At 36.7% G+C, this 14196-nt stretch overlaps 1 protein-coding gene across 3 annotated transcripts; it reads left to right on the top strand.

Annotated features, from left to right (window-relative positions):
• The first annotated feature begins 5013 nt into the window (after positions 1–5013).
• On the top strand, positions 5014–13295 carry LOC149208625 (nuclear transcription factor Y subunit C-3-like). 3 transcript variants are annotated; one of them, XM_089396132.1, is made up of 8 exons: positions 5014–5496; positions 5891–6185; positions 6466–6568; positions 7408–7475; positions 7575–7769; positions 8817–8930; positions 9108–9200; positions 12923–13295. In XM_089396132.1, exons 2-8 carry the CDS (start codon positions 6042–6044, stop codon positions 12926–12928), a joined length of 723 nt encoding a protein of 240 aa, XP_089252258.1. In that variant the 5' UTR covers positions 5014–5496; positions 5891–6041; the 3' UTR covers positions 12929–13295. The 3 variants fall into 3 exon arrangements, with proteins under 3 accessions (XP_089252258.1, XP_089252257.1, XP_089252259.1); XM_089396131.1 differs by having other exon boundaries at positions 5886–6185; XM_089396133.1 differs by having other exon boundaries at positions 5016–5496; positions 5886–6173.
• Positions 13296–14196: the final 901 nt, after the last annotated feature.

The raw sequence follows: 14196 nt of genomic DNA, 5'->3' as shown, positions 1-14196 counted from the left end.
GGCTGCTGAGGTCATTGGCAGCCAGACTTGTGCAATTCCTAGAGGGAACTCCCAGTTGGTTGTTGGGGTCACTAGCAACCAAATCTGTGCAATTCCTAGAGGGAACTACCAGTTGGCTGCTGGGGTCATTGGCAACCAGACTTGCGTAATTCCTAGAGGGAACTGCCAGTTGGCTGCTCAGGTCACTAGTAGCAGAAACTACGCAATTCCTGGAGGGAACAAGCGGTCTACTGCTGGGAGCTGTTGGCTAGGAAAATTACATTAAGGTCGGGAAGCTGGCCTGCTGATCATCTCTACGCAATTTCTGAGTTGAGCTAACTAATGGGTAGCGAGAGGCCTACTCATGAGCACTGCGTAATTTTTGATATGAACAGCGGTCGACTGTCCAGGTGGCCAGCATGAGTGTTGATTGAATTGCTTGCAGGCAGCACAACTTGAAATAACTAGCTTGGTGCTTTTGCGTTGTTCTAGTTGATAGTCGATCGAGTTGAAAGCAGGGTGATGGTTCGGCTGTTAGTGAGGAGTCTGGTCATCAGAACTTCAACAAAAATGATTAAGTGTGTGAATAGTCGAAAGATGCATAGGTGATCATACAGACACACACTCGCATGACTTGACGACGAAACAACCAACCATCCGGACACACATGTTCAACATGAATGACCAACGGTGCAAGTGACAAGCGCAACACTCATTATTGATCGTACATGATCGAGATGACGCTTGCACAACAGTGAATATGACTCCGTGTGTGAGTGCGACAAATGTCTTCATGGTGAACACAACAAACACATATGAAGCAAAGACTTTGAGCATAACCAGAACACGATCGTAAGCATGACTTAGACATCAACGTGCAGAGACTTGAGTGCAATAAACAAGCAAGGCAAATGTAAAGGCTCACACAAGCTCACGGAGTGAACCCGAGTGTGTAGTCATCAAGTGAAACTCTCCAAGGGAGGCTCCGATATTTGTGCAGGCCAAAATTTTGGAGGGTGGTTGTAGCCGCTACAACAGAACCCATAAACAAGGAAGGTTGTGTACATCCAAGATGTAGTTTTTAGAGAGGTGAAATATGTTATTAAACATGAAGTCCTACCAAAGGAAAAGGAACCAGAGCAGTTAGAGTTTGAACTGAAGGAGGAAGAATCAAACTCTACAAAAGAACATGAAACATAAGAGAAAGAACCACATAATCAAGTTTTGAGGAAATCAATTTGAGAGAGAAGGAAGCCATAGAGGTATAGTCCATCTTCTTTCTGTTCAAATTTTGTTTTATCTATTACTAATGATGATCCTAGAACTATCAAGGAGGCTATGGATTTAGAGGATAGAAAACTTTGAAAAAGGCCACGATTGAAGAAATGGAATCCTTAGACAAAAATGAGGCTTGGGATCTGGTGGAGTTATTGGCTAGAAGGAAACCCATTGGCAGCAAATGGGTGTTTAAAAAGAATATGAATGAAAGAGGCAAGGTGGATAAATACAAAGCTTGGTTGGTATTAAAAGTTATTCCGAGGTGGCGGGAATTGATTTTGGTGATATTTTTTCTTCTATTAATAAGTTAGCTTCTATTAGATTACTTTTATCTGTTGCTGCTACTTTTGATTTTGAGGTAGAACATATTAATGTGAAGACAAAATTTCTTCATGGGGATTTAGAAGAAGAAATCTACATGAAGCAACCAGAAGAATTTGCAGTGAAGGGAAAGAAAGAATTGGTATGTAGATTAAAAAACTCTCTGTATGGGTTAAAACAGTTGCCATGGATGTGGTATCAAAAATTTGATACATATATACGAGGACTTGGATTCACAAGGAGAAAAGTGGATCATTGTGTGTATTTTAAATTAATTGGTGATCATGTTATTTATTTGGTCTTGTATTTGGATGATTGTTGTTGATTGGAAATGACAAAGAAATTATCCAGGATTTGAAGACCCAATTGTCCTTCAAATTTGACATGAAGGATATTGGTGCTGCAAACTATATTTTGGGCATGGAAATTAAACGAGATTGGGCAAAGAGGAAGCTCTGGTTAAACCAGAGGAAATATGTCAAGACAATATTGTAGAGGCTTAATATGCAGGATAGTAAACCGGTGAAGGTTCGTATTCCTATAGTTGCAAATCTATCTGTTGAATAGTGTCCCAAGGCACAAGAAGACGAAGAGGACATGTCCAATATTCCATATGTGATTGCAGTTGGTAGCATAATGTATGCAATGGTTTGTACGAGACCAAACATTCCACGTGCAATGGGAGTATGGAGTAGGTTTATGTCAAAACCAAGGAAGGAGCATTCGACAACAGTGAAGCGAGTTTTCAGGTATTTGCGTGGTACTAGTGACTATGGTTTGTGCTACCAAGGAAGACTAGGATTTGATAAAGTGTTGGACATACGTGGTTTTGTTGATGCAGACTAAGCTAGAGACCTGGATCAGAGAAGATCTACAAGTGGGTATGTGTTTAACCTATTTGGAGGAGCAGTCAGTTGGATGAGCAAGAGATAATCTATAGTGGCACTTTCAACTACAGAGGTTGAATACATGGTAGCCACTCATGCATGCAAGCAAGCAAGTAGTCTAGTTGCAAAGATTGTGTTCAAGTATGGGGTTGGTACAACAGCTATAAGGATAGAATGTGATAGCTAAAGTGCAATTTTTTTGGTAAAGAGTCATGCTTATCATTCGAAGACAAAGCACATTGATGCTCAGTGTCACTTTGTTATGGATATGGTTGAAGACAAAAAGGTGTTGCTGGTAAAGGTGGACACTTTGAAGAATGTTGCAAATGCATTGACAAAGTCTATGAGCACTGAGAAGTTTTCTTAGTGTAGATAAACAATGGGCGGTGCATGTCTGGGCTAATGACTGTGCACTATTGCAGCCCCTTGTGTGGAAAAAAAAAACAAGTGGGAGAATGTTGGGTATGTGTTATATTCTCTCCATGACTAGCACCACGCTTTGTTACGTTGCATCGGGTGCAACGGGGGGGGGCATTGTAGGGGGGACGACAACACCCCCTCCAAGGGGGTTTGGGGGGGGTGGTAGCGCAGGTTTTTTTTTAATGCAGACCCAATGATGGTGGGCAGACTTACCCATGGTTTTGTGCACGATTTTCGCACATGGTTTTGGGCATGATGAGTTTTGGTCCATGGAATTTTGTAGATCCGATCAAGAGAACTACAATTATGTTCTAATCAAGGGTTAATGGAGAGGGGTTTATGAATGCTTCAACATGCATATATATGTATTGTAACATTGAAAAGAATATGATGAAAAAATCAATCTGGCTTTCCCGGTTTGGGTTCGAGGAGAAAATCTCTGTGTATATTTTATGTTCATTCCATTGTATATTTTTCTGTTTAAAGAATATGTTTGCGAGTAATTTATGTACAAGGTTAAAACCTGCAACAACAAAAAATGTTTATAATGAAACCTAACTCCATCCAAATGAAACTATTTTTTCCAAGTTATTTGATCATAAATGAAATTGGAAATAAATACTTTAATTTATTGTAATCATCATCATCAATTACTTTTAATTTTTTTATAGTACCCGTATTTGTTATATTGCATTTGATTTATGAGCTTTTTTCATGTTATACATATTGCTTATACTAATTTGTAGAATGTGTGTTGCAACTCATATTTGTTAAGAAAAACCACCATTAAATAAACCTTTTAATTTAACTAAAAAAGGCTACCGAAAGTTACACACACATTCCAAAGAAAAAGTCACTATTTCTATTTGGAGATTGAATAGAAATATATATTTTCATGTGCTTACTACATGTGTATTGTTTTGTTTCATATTTAATGAACATTCATTTATACTATAATGAAAATAGTCCTTCAATCTCCTGGAGACTAACTTAATTTTGAATTTGAATTACCAAGATGTGCATATGAAGCACTAATTCCTTATCAAAATCAACATTGTCCTATTATTCATGAAGTCATTTCATGCCTCTTGCCGATTCTTCAATTATCACTATCTCCCTTAAGGGGGAAGGCCTAGTAGTCTTGTCTTCTTTTGTATTCTCTAAGAGAAAATTCAATTCCACAATCTGCACTTTTGGATAGCTATTGTCCTTCTCTAATCCTCTCATTTGTTATTTTTTTTGCCCTTCTAATCATCTTCAACACACAAGGATGGTTGCTCACATGATTTGCAATGTTTGGTTTAAGTTTTTGTAATTTGTTCCTCTTTGAATGAGTGCACGCTTAGAGACAATAACTTTGAAGATAATCTCTTTATTAAAAGTTGTATTCTCCTAATCAAGAACTTTTTATAATATATCTTGTTTTGTCAGCCCTTGTTAATATTGATCTCAAATATATCCAAGCAAATGTGAAGAAACCCAACTTATTCTTGAATATACATTTATAAGAAGTTATCCAAAATATTCTTGTTATCTTAAAAATTGATAAAAGAAAAAAAATGTAGATACAACTTTGAGAGATAAACTCAAATGACATTTTGATAATTAAACAACATGGCCAAAATATAAAAAACATAAGATGACCAAAAAAAGATTTATCCCAAAAAAAATCCTTCCCCAATTTTTATTATCTTTGTATAGTATGATAGTTAAATAATACTTTAACTCAATTTATATTTTTAACTTTATAATATACAATCTATGAGAGTTGTACTAAGGTCTACTTTATATGATAGTTAACCTTAAAGGAAGAGTAAACCAAATGTCTAAGCTAACTTTATATATTTTATATCATACTCCATATCTTATGAAGTATATATATTTTATATCATACTCCATATCTTATGAAGTAACTAAGGTATCCTTTATATGACAGTTAACTTAGAGACAGTTAACTAAAGTAAACCTTTATATGGAGTTGTACCTCTTCCTTAGTATCTATATTATCTTACATATATTAAATACAAATGGTCATATATTTATAAAATTGATAGGAAGTATACTCAATTCTTAAATGCATTACAAACAAATTCCCTATACATATCTCCACCATAAAAATATAATAGATATCCACAACTAAGCTTTCATGCCAAAAGACTAAAGGTGCCAATGGTGCTATCTGTTCATTAATAGCTTTCATGCCCAAAGGCCAAAGATGCCAATGGTTCTATCTGTGCATTTACGTGAGTCAAGAGCTAGAGCTTCTCCGAGTGCTCCAAGATCATTGAAGATTCTATGAAGCCACCAAATTTTCGGTCTTTACTTTCTCGTGCTAAACAAATTTTCTCCTCCCTCAATTCAGTAATTTAACATTGGATCCGATATCGGAGATATATCTGTAATATTCTCCAGTTTTAAACCAAGATCCCATGATTCATGCTGTAATATAACGCAGTTTAAACACCCACAAAAAATCCGTATGTGGGATACAAAGCACTGTTATTTGCTAAACCCATCTGAAGTGCAGAATTTAACTCCCACAAAAATCCGTATGTGGGATACAAAGCCCTGTTATTTGCTATACGCTTTCTGTATGTATGAAGCTCTGTAGGTGGGTTCTCATAAACAGTCATTTATATTGTTTGTATTTTACTACAGATAGCAAGATTGAAATCCTGAGTTATTATTATATTGAAAGCATAAACTTTACAAGACTTTATCTGATAAAGAATAAGATTCTCATGCTACAGCAAGGGAATATCTTGGTTTGTTTATCTGCTGCATGCATGATATTTCATACATATCTATATGCATTCTCACCTGCAAAATACAGAAATATTCCTTTCTAGCTCATGAAAAACAATAGTTATCAATTCTGCAAAATCCAGGAGAAATCCATAAATTATGAATGCCGTTTACTAAATTTAAGGTGATCATCTGTAGTAGCTGAGATCTCCTTTTTTCTTTCATTGACTCTGACATCCATCCTTCTATAAAAAGGTCAGGCACCTACGTATGCACATATTCCATTGTCATCGGGTATAAAATACTGTGTTGCTGCCCAAAATCGGTCTCATTCATCTCGAGGAAGAGGTACTAAGGTTAACTGCATCTGTAAGGAGCTTTTAGGGTTGTGATCTCTATCGTTTCACTTCAATGGAAGGCAAGTACCCACATCTTCAAAGCTCAGCAACACCACCTGTTTCTCATGGACCATCAAGCTTGATGCATAATTCGCTCTTCCAGCAACAGCAGCCACAGATGCCTCTGCAACATCATCAGCAGCAGGTTTTAGAGCCTGTATTTGATCTTGCTTGTAATGTATTCTTTTCAATGCGTTCATTGATATTGTTTAAGTAATTCCTAGCTTCAACTTGTGGGTATTTACTATTAGTATTTACCAGTCTGGTTGGGTTTAGTGTTTTGATTGCACTTTTTAGGATTTGCAGAATTCGATGGTATTCAGAAGAGGGGAACGATATTTTGTATTTGGCTGGCTGTTTTGGCTGTTGTTCTTGGATGCTCCTAAACAGGGATGTATGCCTGAGGGATCTCATTAATTCGTATTTGAAAATTCCAGCTACAGGGGTTAATGCAGCCTCATCTCCATTACATGCAAATCCAGAAACAGCAGCTGCAGATGTTTTGGCAACAGCAGATGCAAGAGATGGAACAAGTTGCAGGTGATTTTGTTTACTTACCCTTTTTCTTCTGTTCTGCGTGACCTTACCAATGCAAAAGAATTTTCTTCCTGCATGTATGTACCAACTGATATCCTCTTCTCTCATACATAATTATATGCATTGTGCCTTGAAGGAAGCCATAATTATATGGGTTGAGGAGCCGTTTAATTGTTTAGCAAACAACCCTCTTATAATGTAACTTGGCGGAATCCAGTGATGAAAAAACATGTTTTTGACAATCAAAATATACAATTTCACAAATTCTGACAGCCCGATGGATTTCTCAGTTCCCAATTTCATTGGAACATCTTCATACTGCAATTTCAGCAATCTATACTTGTACTTTTAAAACTTCGTAAACAATGGAAGCCATATTTTTAAGGAGAAAAATACAGAAAACAAGGCTTCTTTGATACACGATTAGCTTATTCCGGTAGGTTGGCCCTGGCTGAAAGGTACGTCAACCCTTCTCATTCAGGTAAGGTCCTGAATAGGAGGTGTGATCAGGTTGAGAAAGAAGGGTTGACCAGAACCCTTTGTTGGTTGGCCTTTCATTCAGTCAAGATCTTACCTAAGCTCAAGACCTTTTTCTGCCCTTCTAAAGAAGAGCACAATGGGCTGGACTTTTCCACCTTTGCCTGAAAACACTCATTGCCATGGTCAGATAAGGTTTAACCAATCCTTCTATCTCAGGTAAATAACCAAATATCAACAAATTTCATATTTGTACAAGCATTGCGTAACGAGGGCTATTAAGGGCTTAGAAATATGTTAGTGTTTGACAAATTTATATGCTAAAGGAATATGGGTTATGAGATGTTGTATTTTGTTGCTGACAGAGTTTAAGCAGCATCAACTTCCTCTTGCCAGAATTAAGAAAATAATGAAATCTGATGAAGATGTGAAGGTGGGATGATTGTAGGTCTCTTTCTTTTTTTTAAGCATTCTTGTTTAATTGAGTATTTGGTGTTCTGTTTTTCGCTCATAATACACTGTGCATGAGCAGATGATAAGTGTTGAAGCCCCTGTCCTATTCTCAAAGGCATGCGAGCTTTTCATTTTGGAGCTTACATTACGTTCATGGTTACATACTGAAGAGAACAAAAGACGTACTTTGCAGAGAAACGATATTGCAGGAGCTATAAGTAGGGGTGATGTTCTTGATTTTCTTCTTGATATTGTTCCTAGAGATGAAGTCAAGGTAAATTCCTGTAATGCTGAAATCGTTTTTGATCATCAAATGGCATTATTATATATACAATTTTTGGTAGATTCAAAGCCTATTTGCATTTTCCTAATGACATAATCATATATACTAGACTGTTAAGGATTTTAAAGCATTTTCTCACCGCAATGACATAATCACACATAGAAATCGGGGCAGATCAAAATTGTCTGTTTTTCTGGTTATTTTCATCCCATCAAGAAATACATGTTAAGCCATCATTGCATCAAGATAGCCTTTTCCCTACCTACCCATGCACGCAGGAAAAGTGCATGAGCATTGAGATCTAGCTCCTTCATCTTTCTTTTTACATTCTTTTCTTTTGACAAGCAATCAAATGAGCTAATCTTAGAAATTTAGAATAGGTTTAGAGTCCAACATCAAGAATCAATCAATTTTAGTTACCATTTCTTTTGGAAAATTTTCAAACATTCTGGCACATCTCTTTCTTCACGGGAAGAGGATAATGCCTGTTCTGATTGCTTGCCAGACACTCCAGATGGATTTGTAGCAGCACCGAGGATCCCTGAGAAGGACAGCCCACCAGTAGAGCTGTGGTGAAAGCATACATGTTAAAAGGCCTTGTATCCAAATACAGATCTCTTTAGCAAAAAAAAACATTTTTATTCATCATAATCAAACAGTTACAACCAGAACCCTTCACATCCCAAGTTTCTGTTACTGTCTTTCTGATAACGGAACAACAGACAAAACACTGCAGATCCATATTCTGTTTAAATTACTGAAAATTAAGGCCCTAGTTATAGTTAGTTGTTTGGCTGTGTAATTCCTATTTCACATGGTGATTGTTTTTGTGTTAATGGCTAGTGAAATGCCTTTTAGAGAAAAAAACATGATAAATATCAATTAGAGGCCTAAAGGCTAAAACATTTCACACTTTATATTTTCCCATATTGGAGCAGCGACTACTAGCATTTTGTTATATTAGAAATGAATTCTGGTCTTTACATGTTCTGTGAACTTTCCAAGTTGTTGGTAAAACTAGGATTGATTGGCTTGCAGGATGAGGAATATGGAGGACACTGGACTGGGATTCCTCATGCAGAATCTATGTCTTACGGAGGGATACACTATCCACTCATGCATGCTCAGCCTTACCATCACAATTTTAACCCTGTATATAGTAACTACTTGTTGATTATTAATGTCTTCTTAATACATAAATAACCATGAGATTTTATATTTTACATGGCAGTAGAATGGTAGCTAACATTTTTATCTATGGTGATTTGTATCTAACTATTTTTGGATTCTGAGAAATTTTATTGTTTGTCTTTCCATATAATTTTTCAGGATGTGATGGCTGCTCAACAAACAATGTCTCAGCAATTAATGTCACAGCAGCCTTTAATGCCAGACCAGCCGTTGATGTACCAACCTCCGCAGGTGAGTAAGATTTAGATTAAAATGTTTTAAACATATACGACAACTTTTAAGAAATGCTTTTGATTTCAGAAATTAATTTTGAGAAATTGGTCGGACACATGCCACGGATAGGTAGTGATAAAAACATGTACTTGGAATTCAGCCATACTTAAACATTCCAGGCCAGTAACTGAGTTTGGTATGAACCAATAATAGAATTCTTTTTTTCCTTACATTTATCGTACTATTCCATTCTATACTTTGACTTTCACAGAGGTTGATGTGTCTGTCTTCCCTGATTCTTTTTGGTGCCACCCACTCCAAGTATAGTAATGTTGTTTGTGGGTGTTTCCTTTGTGCGGTTGGGGGCCATGGGCGTGATTTTCCATGTTATGTAATCGCATGACATTGCTTAATACTCTGTATATAGTACATATCCCATGTTATGTAATTGCATGACATTGTTTCTGTATATACTATATAGTACCTATCAATACCATACTTTTGGTCTCCAGTCAACTATAAAGTTTTTCCTTTAGTGTAGTGAGTAGAATCTCACACTGAAACTCCAGGGCTTCAATACTTCTCTTAGCTCGAACCAAAAATATATTTTGAAATCTTGAAGCATGTCCCCAGTATCATAGGTTAGCTCCTCCGTTTGCCACTGAAACGTCTTGAATTTCTGTCTTTTATAAAGTACGTAAAGGTTGTGGATGCTTTTGTGAAGCTTAGTGTTCCAATGTAACTCCATGCTTATTAGGCGTTCATATTCTCACCATGACTGGGGAGATTAACACTGGATCTGTGTATGACAAATAATTCAATGTCCTTGCTATTAATTGCAAATTCTATATGTAAAGAATCAACCTGTACTTATGTGACATGTTGTCTGGCACTGTATAAATACTAGTCAGAGAAAGTCAGTGACTTCAATGTCGGTGCTGGAAGCTGCTGACGGACAGTTTCCTCTCAGTTTTTGGATTCATGATATAATAAGGCTGATTATGTGAAAGCCATTTTGTTTTAATTGTAGAGTTAATTATTGACTTTTTCAGCGACACCTATAATGAATGCCACAGTCTATCTGTTATACATTTTGGAAACTTTTCCTAGGGTTTTGGGAGCACTACACCTGCTTTCGAAGCGTGCTCCAAATGGAAGCGCTTAGGGAGCAACCCAGGGAGTGTGCTCCCGAATCGCTCCCATTTGGGAGCGATTTTCGGGAGTGCACTCCCCCAAAAAAACTCTGCTCCCTCCCGAATGCTTTCACAAGTGGTTAATACTTCTTCTCCAGATAGGTGTTGGAGCGCCTATAGCTTCATCCACAATGTAAAAAGAAACCGCCTCAATGAAAACTAGGCAGAAAACTTGGTTTGTGTACACTACAACTTGAGGTTGTTGACACGTTGTGAGCAGGCTTGATTTGATAGAGCATATATCACTTGGGACAACTTAGAGGAGGATAATTTGGAGGATGGAGCCTTACATTTAGAAGAGTTGGAAGCAAATTTCTTTCCTTTTCTTCACATATTTTTTTGTACTCTATTATTCAACACCCTTGTAAAAGTATGAAACAAACCTAGTGAGAAGGAAAAGGGTTGGAACAACAAATTTACATGCTCCCATGGTAAAACAACCTATACTAGTTCATATACTTGTGTAAGAAAACATCTCTACAAGATTATGCCATGTGATAAAAATAAGACTGTATGAGTGAAAACTTGTAATCAAGTGCTAGCAAAAGATAGGAATAGATAAAGAATTGTTGGGTTGTATTATATTCTTTCCACGACTAGCCCACGTAGTTAACCGGGGGGTTAGGAGGGGGGCCCCTTCATTGCGCCAATTGCGTAGCAGGGGGGTCACAGGGGGTTTGAGAGGTGCAGGTAAGCCCACTCTATGTGGACCCTATGTTAAATTGGGCGGACCCACCTATGGTTTTGTGCATGATTTTCGCATATGGTTTTGGACGCGATGGTTTTCAGTCCATGGCATTGGATGCTTTGGCATGTATAAATATGTATTGTAACATTGAAAGGAATATATTGAAAAATCAAGCTGGTAGTCCCGGTTTTGGGATCCATGGGAAAATCTCTGTGTATATGTGTTTTATGTGTTATGTTCTCGCATTGTTTATTTTCTGTGTTCTAGAATTCGTATGCAAGTGATTTCTATACGGGGTTAAAACCTACAAGAATAATATCTAGCCGCAATACAATTCCATCATACAAACTGAGGGTTGCCTTCTAGGGAAAAAAACCCAAAATTAACATCACTTCTACCGTCAATCTTCTGCGTAATGAACAGTTCATATTGACTACAAAATCACAATATTTTACAAGGCAATTTTCTCAAAAATTTCCTTTTGGGCGCGTTGACGGGGGGCTTGAAGGTTGTTGCCACCCCCCCTGAATCCCCCTGCAACAATAGTGGGGGGGAAGCCTCCCCCTGCCACACCCCCTCGTCAAGGACTTGGATCCAAACGTGACCGGAACAAGACCTCTAAATTAGGAAGATAATTAGACTCCACACCAAACATGATGAGAATCGAGATGTTGTAACTTGTGGACCTGTGGTTGATGAAGATTATAACTACTAGATGATTGATGTTATATGGTTTAATTCATGCTTTTATGCTTTTTATAACTAATTCGTCATTATACATGCTTTTGTTGACATATATGCATCAAAATATATGAAAATATATATTTTATAAAAAAAACTCCCAAGATCACTCCTAACCCATCTGAAAATTCTTGCTCCCCGCTCCCACTTCCAAGCAACCTTGGTTTTTCCGGCATATTTTCCAATCTAATTTTCCCAGAATCTGATATGGATTTATTGGAATTACAAGTTTGAGTTGTGATCACTCCACAATCCGACTACCCCTGGGGTTTTTCAGGGTGCTGAATCCATATGTGCAGTCAAAAACCCAGTTTAAACAACAAAGGTGAAGATTTGACAAAAAATATTGCCAGATTCCAACCAAAAACTCCAAATCATATCATAGTTAGACAACACCATAATGAATTACTCACATTATTGACAGATGGATAAATATGAAGACTTCCTTTAGAAAGTTTTATTTATTTATACCATTTGCAGCTCAATACAAAACTGTCTTGCACTATTTACATTCTATTGACCAAATTTAATTAGTTTAGCTTTTGCTGACTTAAATTTAACAGAAAGTTGATATCAAAGTTTCAAACATGAGACGGGTATTCCAAATTTTGATACTGTAAGATTCTTCTATTGACTTGGTGAACCTCACAGCTCAAACCTAAATCCACGCTTATGAGGCACCAACCTTTTCACTGTGGCTTGGAAGGTCTGCACTGGTTGCCAATAGAGGCTTCATTTTCTTTCCCTGAGTATTACAGGGAGTAAAATCTGAAGTTGCCAACAATCTGGATGTAAAGACAAAGTCCATCGAAAATTTGCATTAGAAGTTTATCGAGGGGTAGCTATCAGTGTAAAATAGCTCTTAGAGTATTACATTTCCCTAGGCCTTTTCAAGTAGAACAATTTAGCTTTCTTCTATGTTGAACAGTGAGATCATGCATTTGCTCCTTTCTCAATTGAACATGTAGTTTTCAGTTAAATTTAATAAAGATGTCAATTGATGCAGAATTTTATTATGTCCAGGTACAATTTGTAAGATGTTGTTTAATTTTTACAGGAACAATGTATGCAAAATGGAATATAAATTTTCTTGCTCATTACATTGTGGGCTTTTGCAGCAATGATCGTGAGGTTGAGTGGAGGCCAGAAAGTATCAATTTAGAATGATCGGGCTGATTGCTCAAGAGCCTAGATAGCATCTTCAGAACAGCTAGATCTTCTCAGATACAGTATTTGCTGATGAGACACAGCTGGGGTGATATATTTATATTGGTTGGTCCCTTATATATTATCAGATACTAAGGCTGATCAGTACTCTGGTCTTGTTATGCCTAGCTATATTTTGACAAAATAAGTGTTTATTAAAAATCTTTTCATGGCCACCAGATGGATTAATCATTTATGCTTTTTTTGAAAGGATGAAAACGAGGGTTTGGCTATAAAGCACAGAAAATACAATCAAGAATGGAATATAAACAAGTTTCTGCTTTAGAGGATTTGAACATGAATAGGATAGAGTTAATTTTAGTTATCTTCTAAAGTTGATTCTAGAATATTTCTTCTTACACAGTTAGGGCTACCTTGCAGCAGTTTGGTTGGTTACTTCACTATAAAAGTGTGCTTGGGCCCTGCATCCATTGATCAAATTCATTGAGGTTTTGTTGACATCAATGTAAAGAGCAATTAATTGAACCATCGGAAAGTGGTTGGTAATAAACTGAATGATTTATGGAGCATATTTAATTTAGGCTTGTTTCGCATTAGCTACCATTCATGTCAGAAAAATTAAGATAAACTTCTGCAGAATATTTTGAAAGCCAAAGATAAAATATAACAGATATAGATGTACTTCAAAAAGCCGCTAGAGACCTAGTGTTAACGAAGATACTGATATTTGGCTTCGCCAGTGAGGCATTGAAGTATTTATGGGGTTAATGGAGTGGCAATTGGTCTGCTAGGCTTCCCTTCCCAACTTGCATGCTCCAACTAGATGGCACGAGTTTAAGGGATTAGCCTATATGCTATTCTGGTCTTTTACAACCGAATGGAACGATATAACTTTAGACAATATTGTGAATTCTTATTATTTAAAATAGATAAATAATAAAATAGATATCCTAATTCTTATTGTTTAAAATAAATACCAGGTTGCTTCTTTGCATTGCAGTTCCTGTTACGTGAAGCATGCTGTTTGAAGTTAAACATAGTAATAAGTTGTCCCTTAAAACAACTGAAAACAACTGAGTTGAATACAAGTATGATGGGTAAGTTGTTTTTTGGCCCTTATTTTTTATTTTATGTTATTTGTAGCTGTGAACTGTCGGATCCAAATGCCTACTTTTTCTGCTGACTTTCAAGGTCTATTCCTGCTCTATTTATAGTGATGTTATGC

This window comes from Pinus tabuliformis, chromosome 1_2 (assembly GCF_031772625.1).
Source record: "Pinus tabuliformis cultivar Carrire ecotype Pingquan chromosome 1_2, CPIR1, whole genome shotgun sequence".
In the NCBI taxonomy this organism is placed as follows: Eukaryota; Viridiplantae; Streptophyta; class Pinopsida; order Pinales; family Pinaceae; genus Pinus; species Pinus tabuliformis.
Note: the sequence above shows the minus strand (reverse complement) of the source record. Positions and strands in the feature narration are given on the sequence as shown.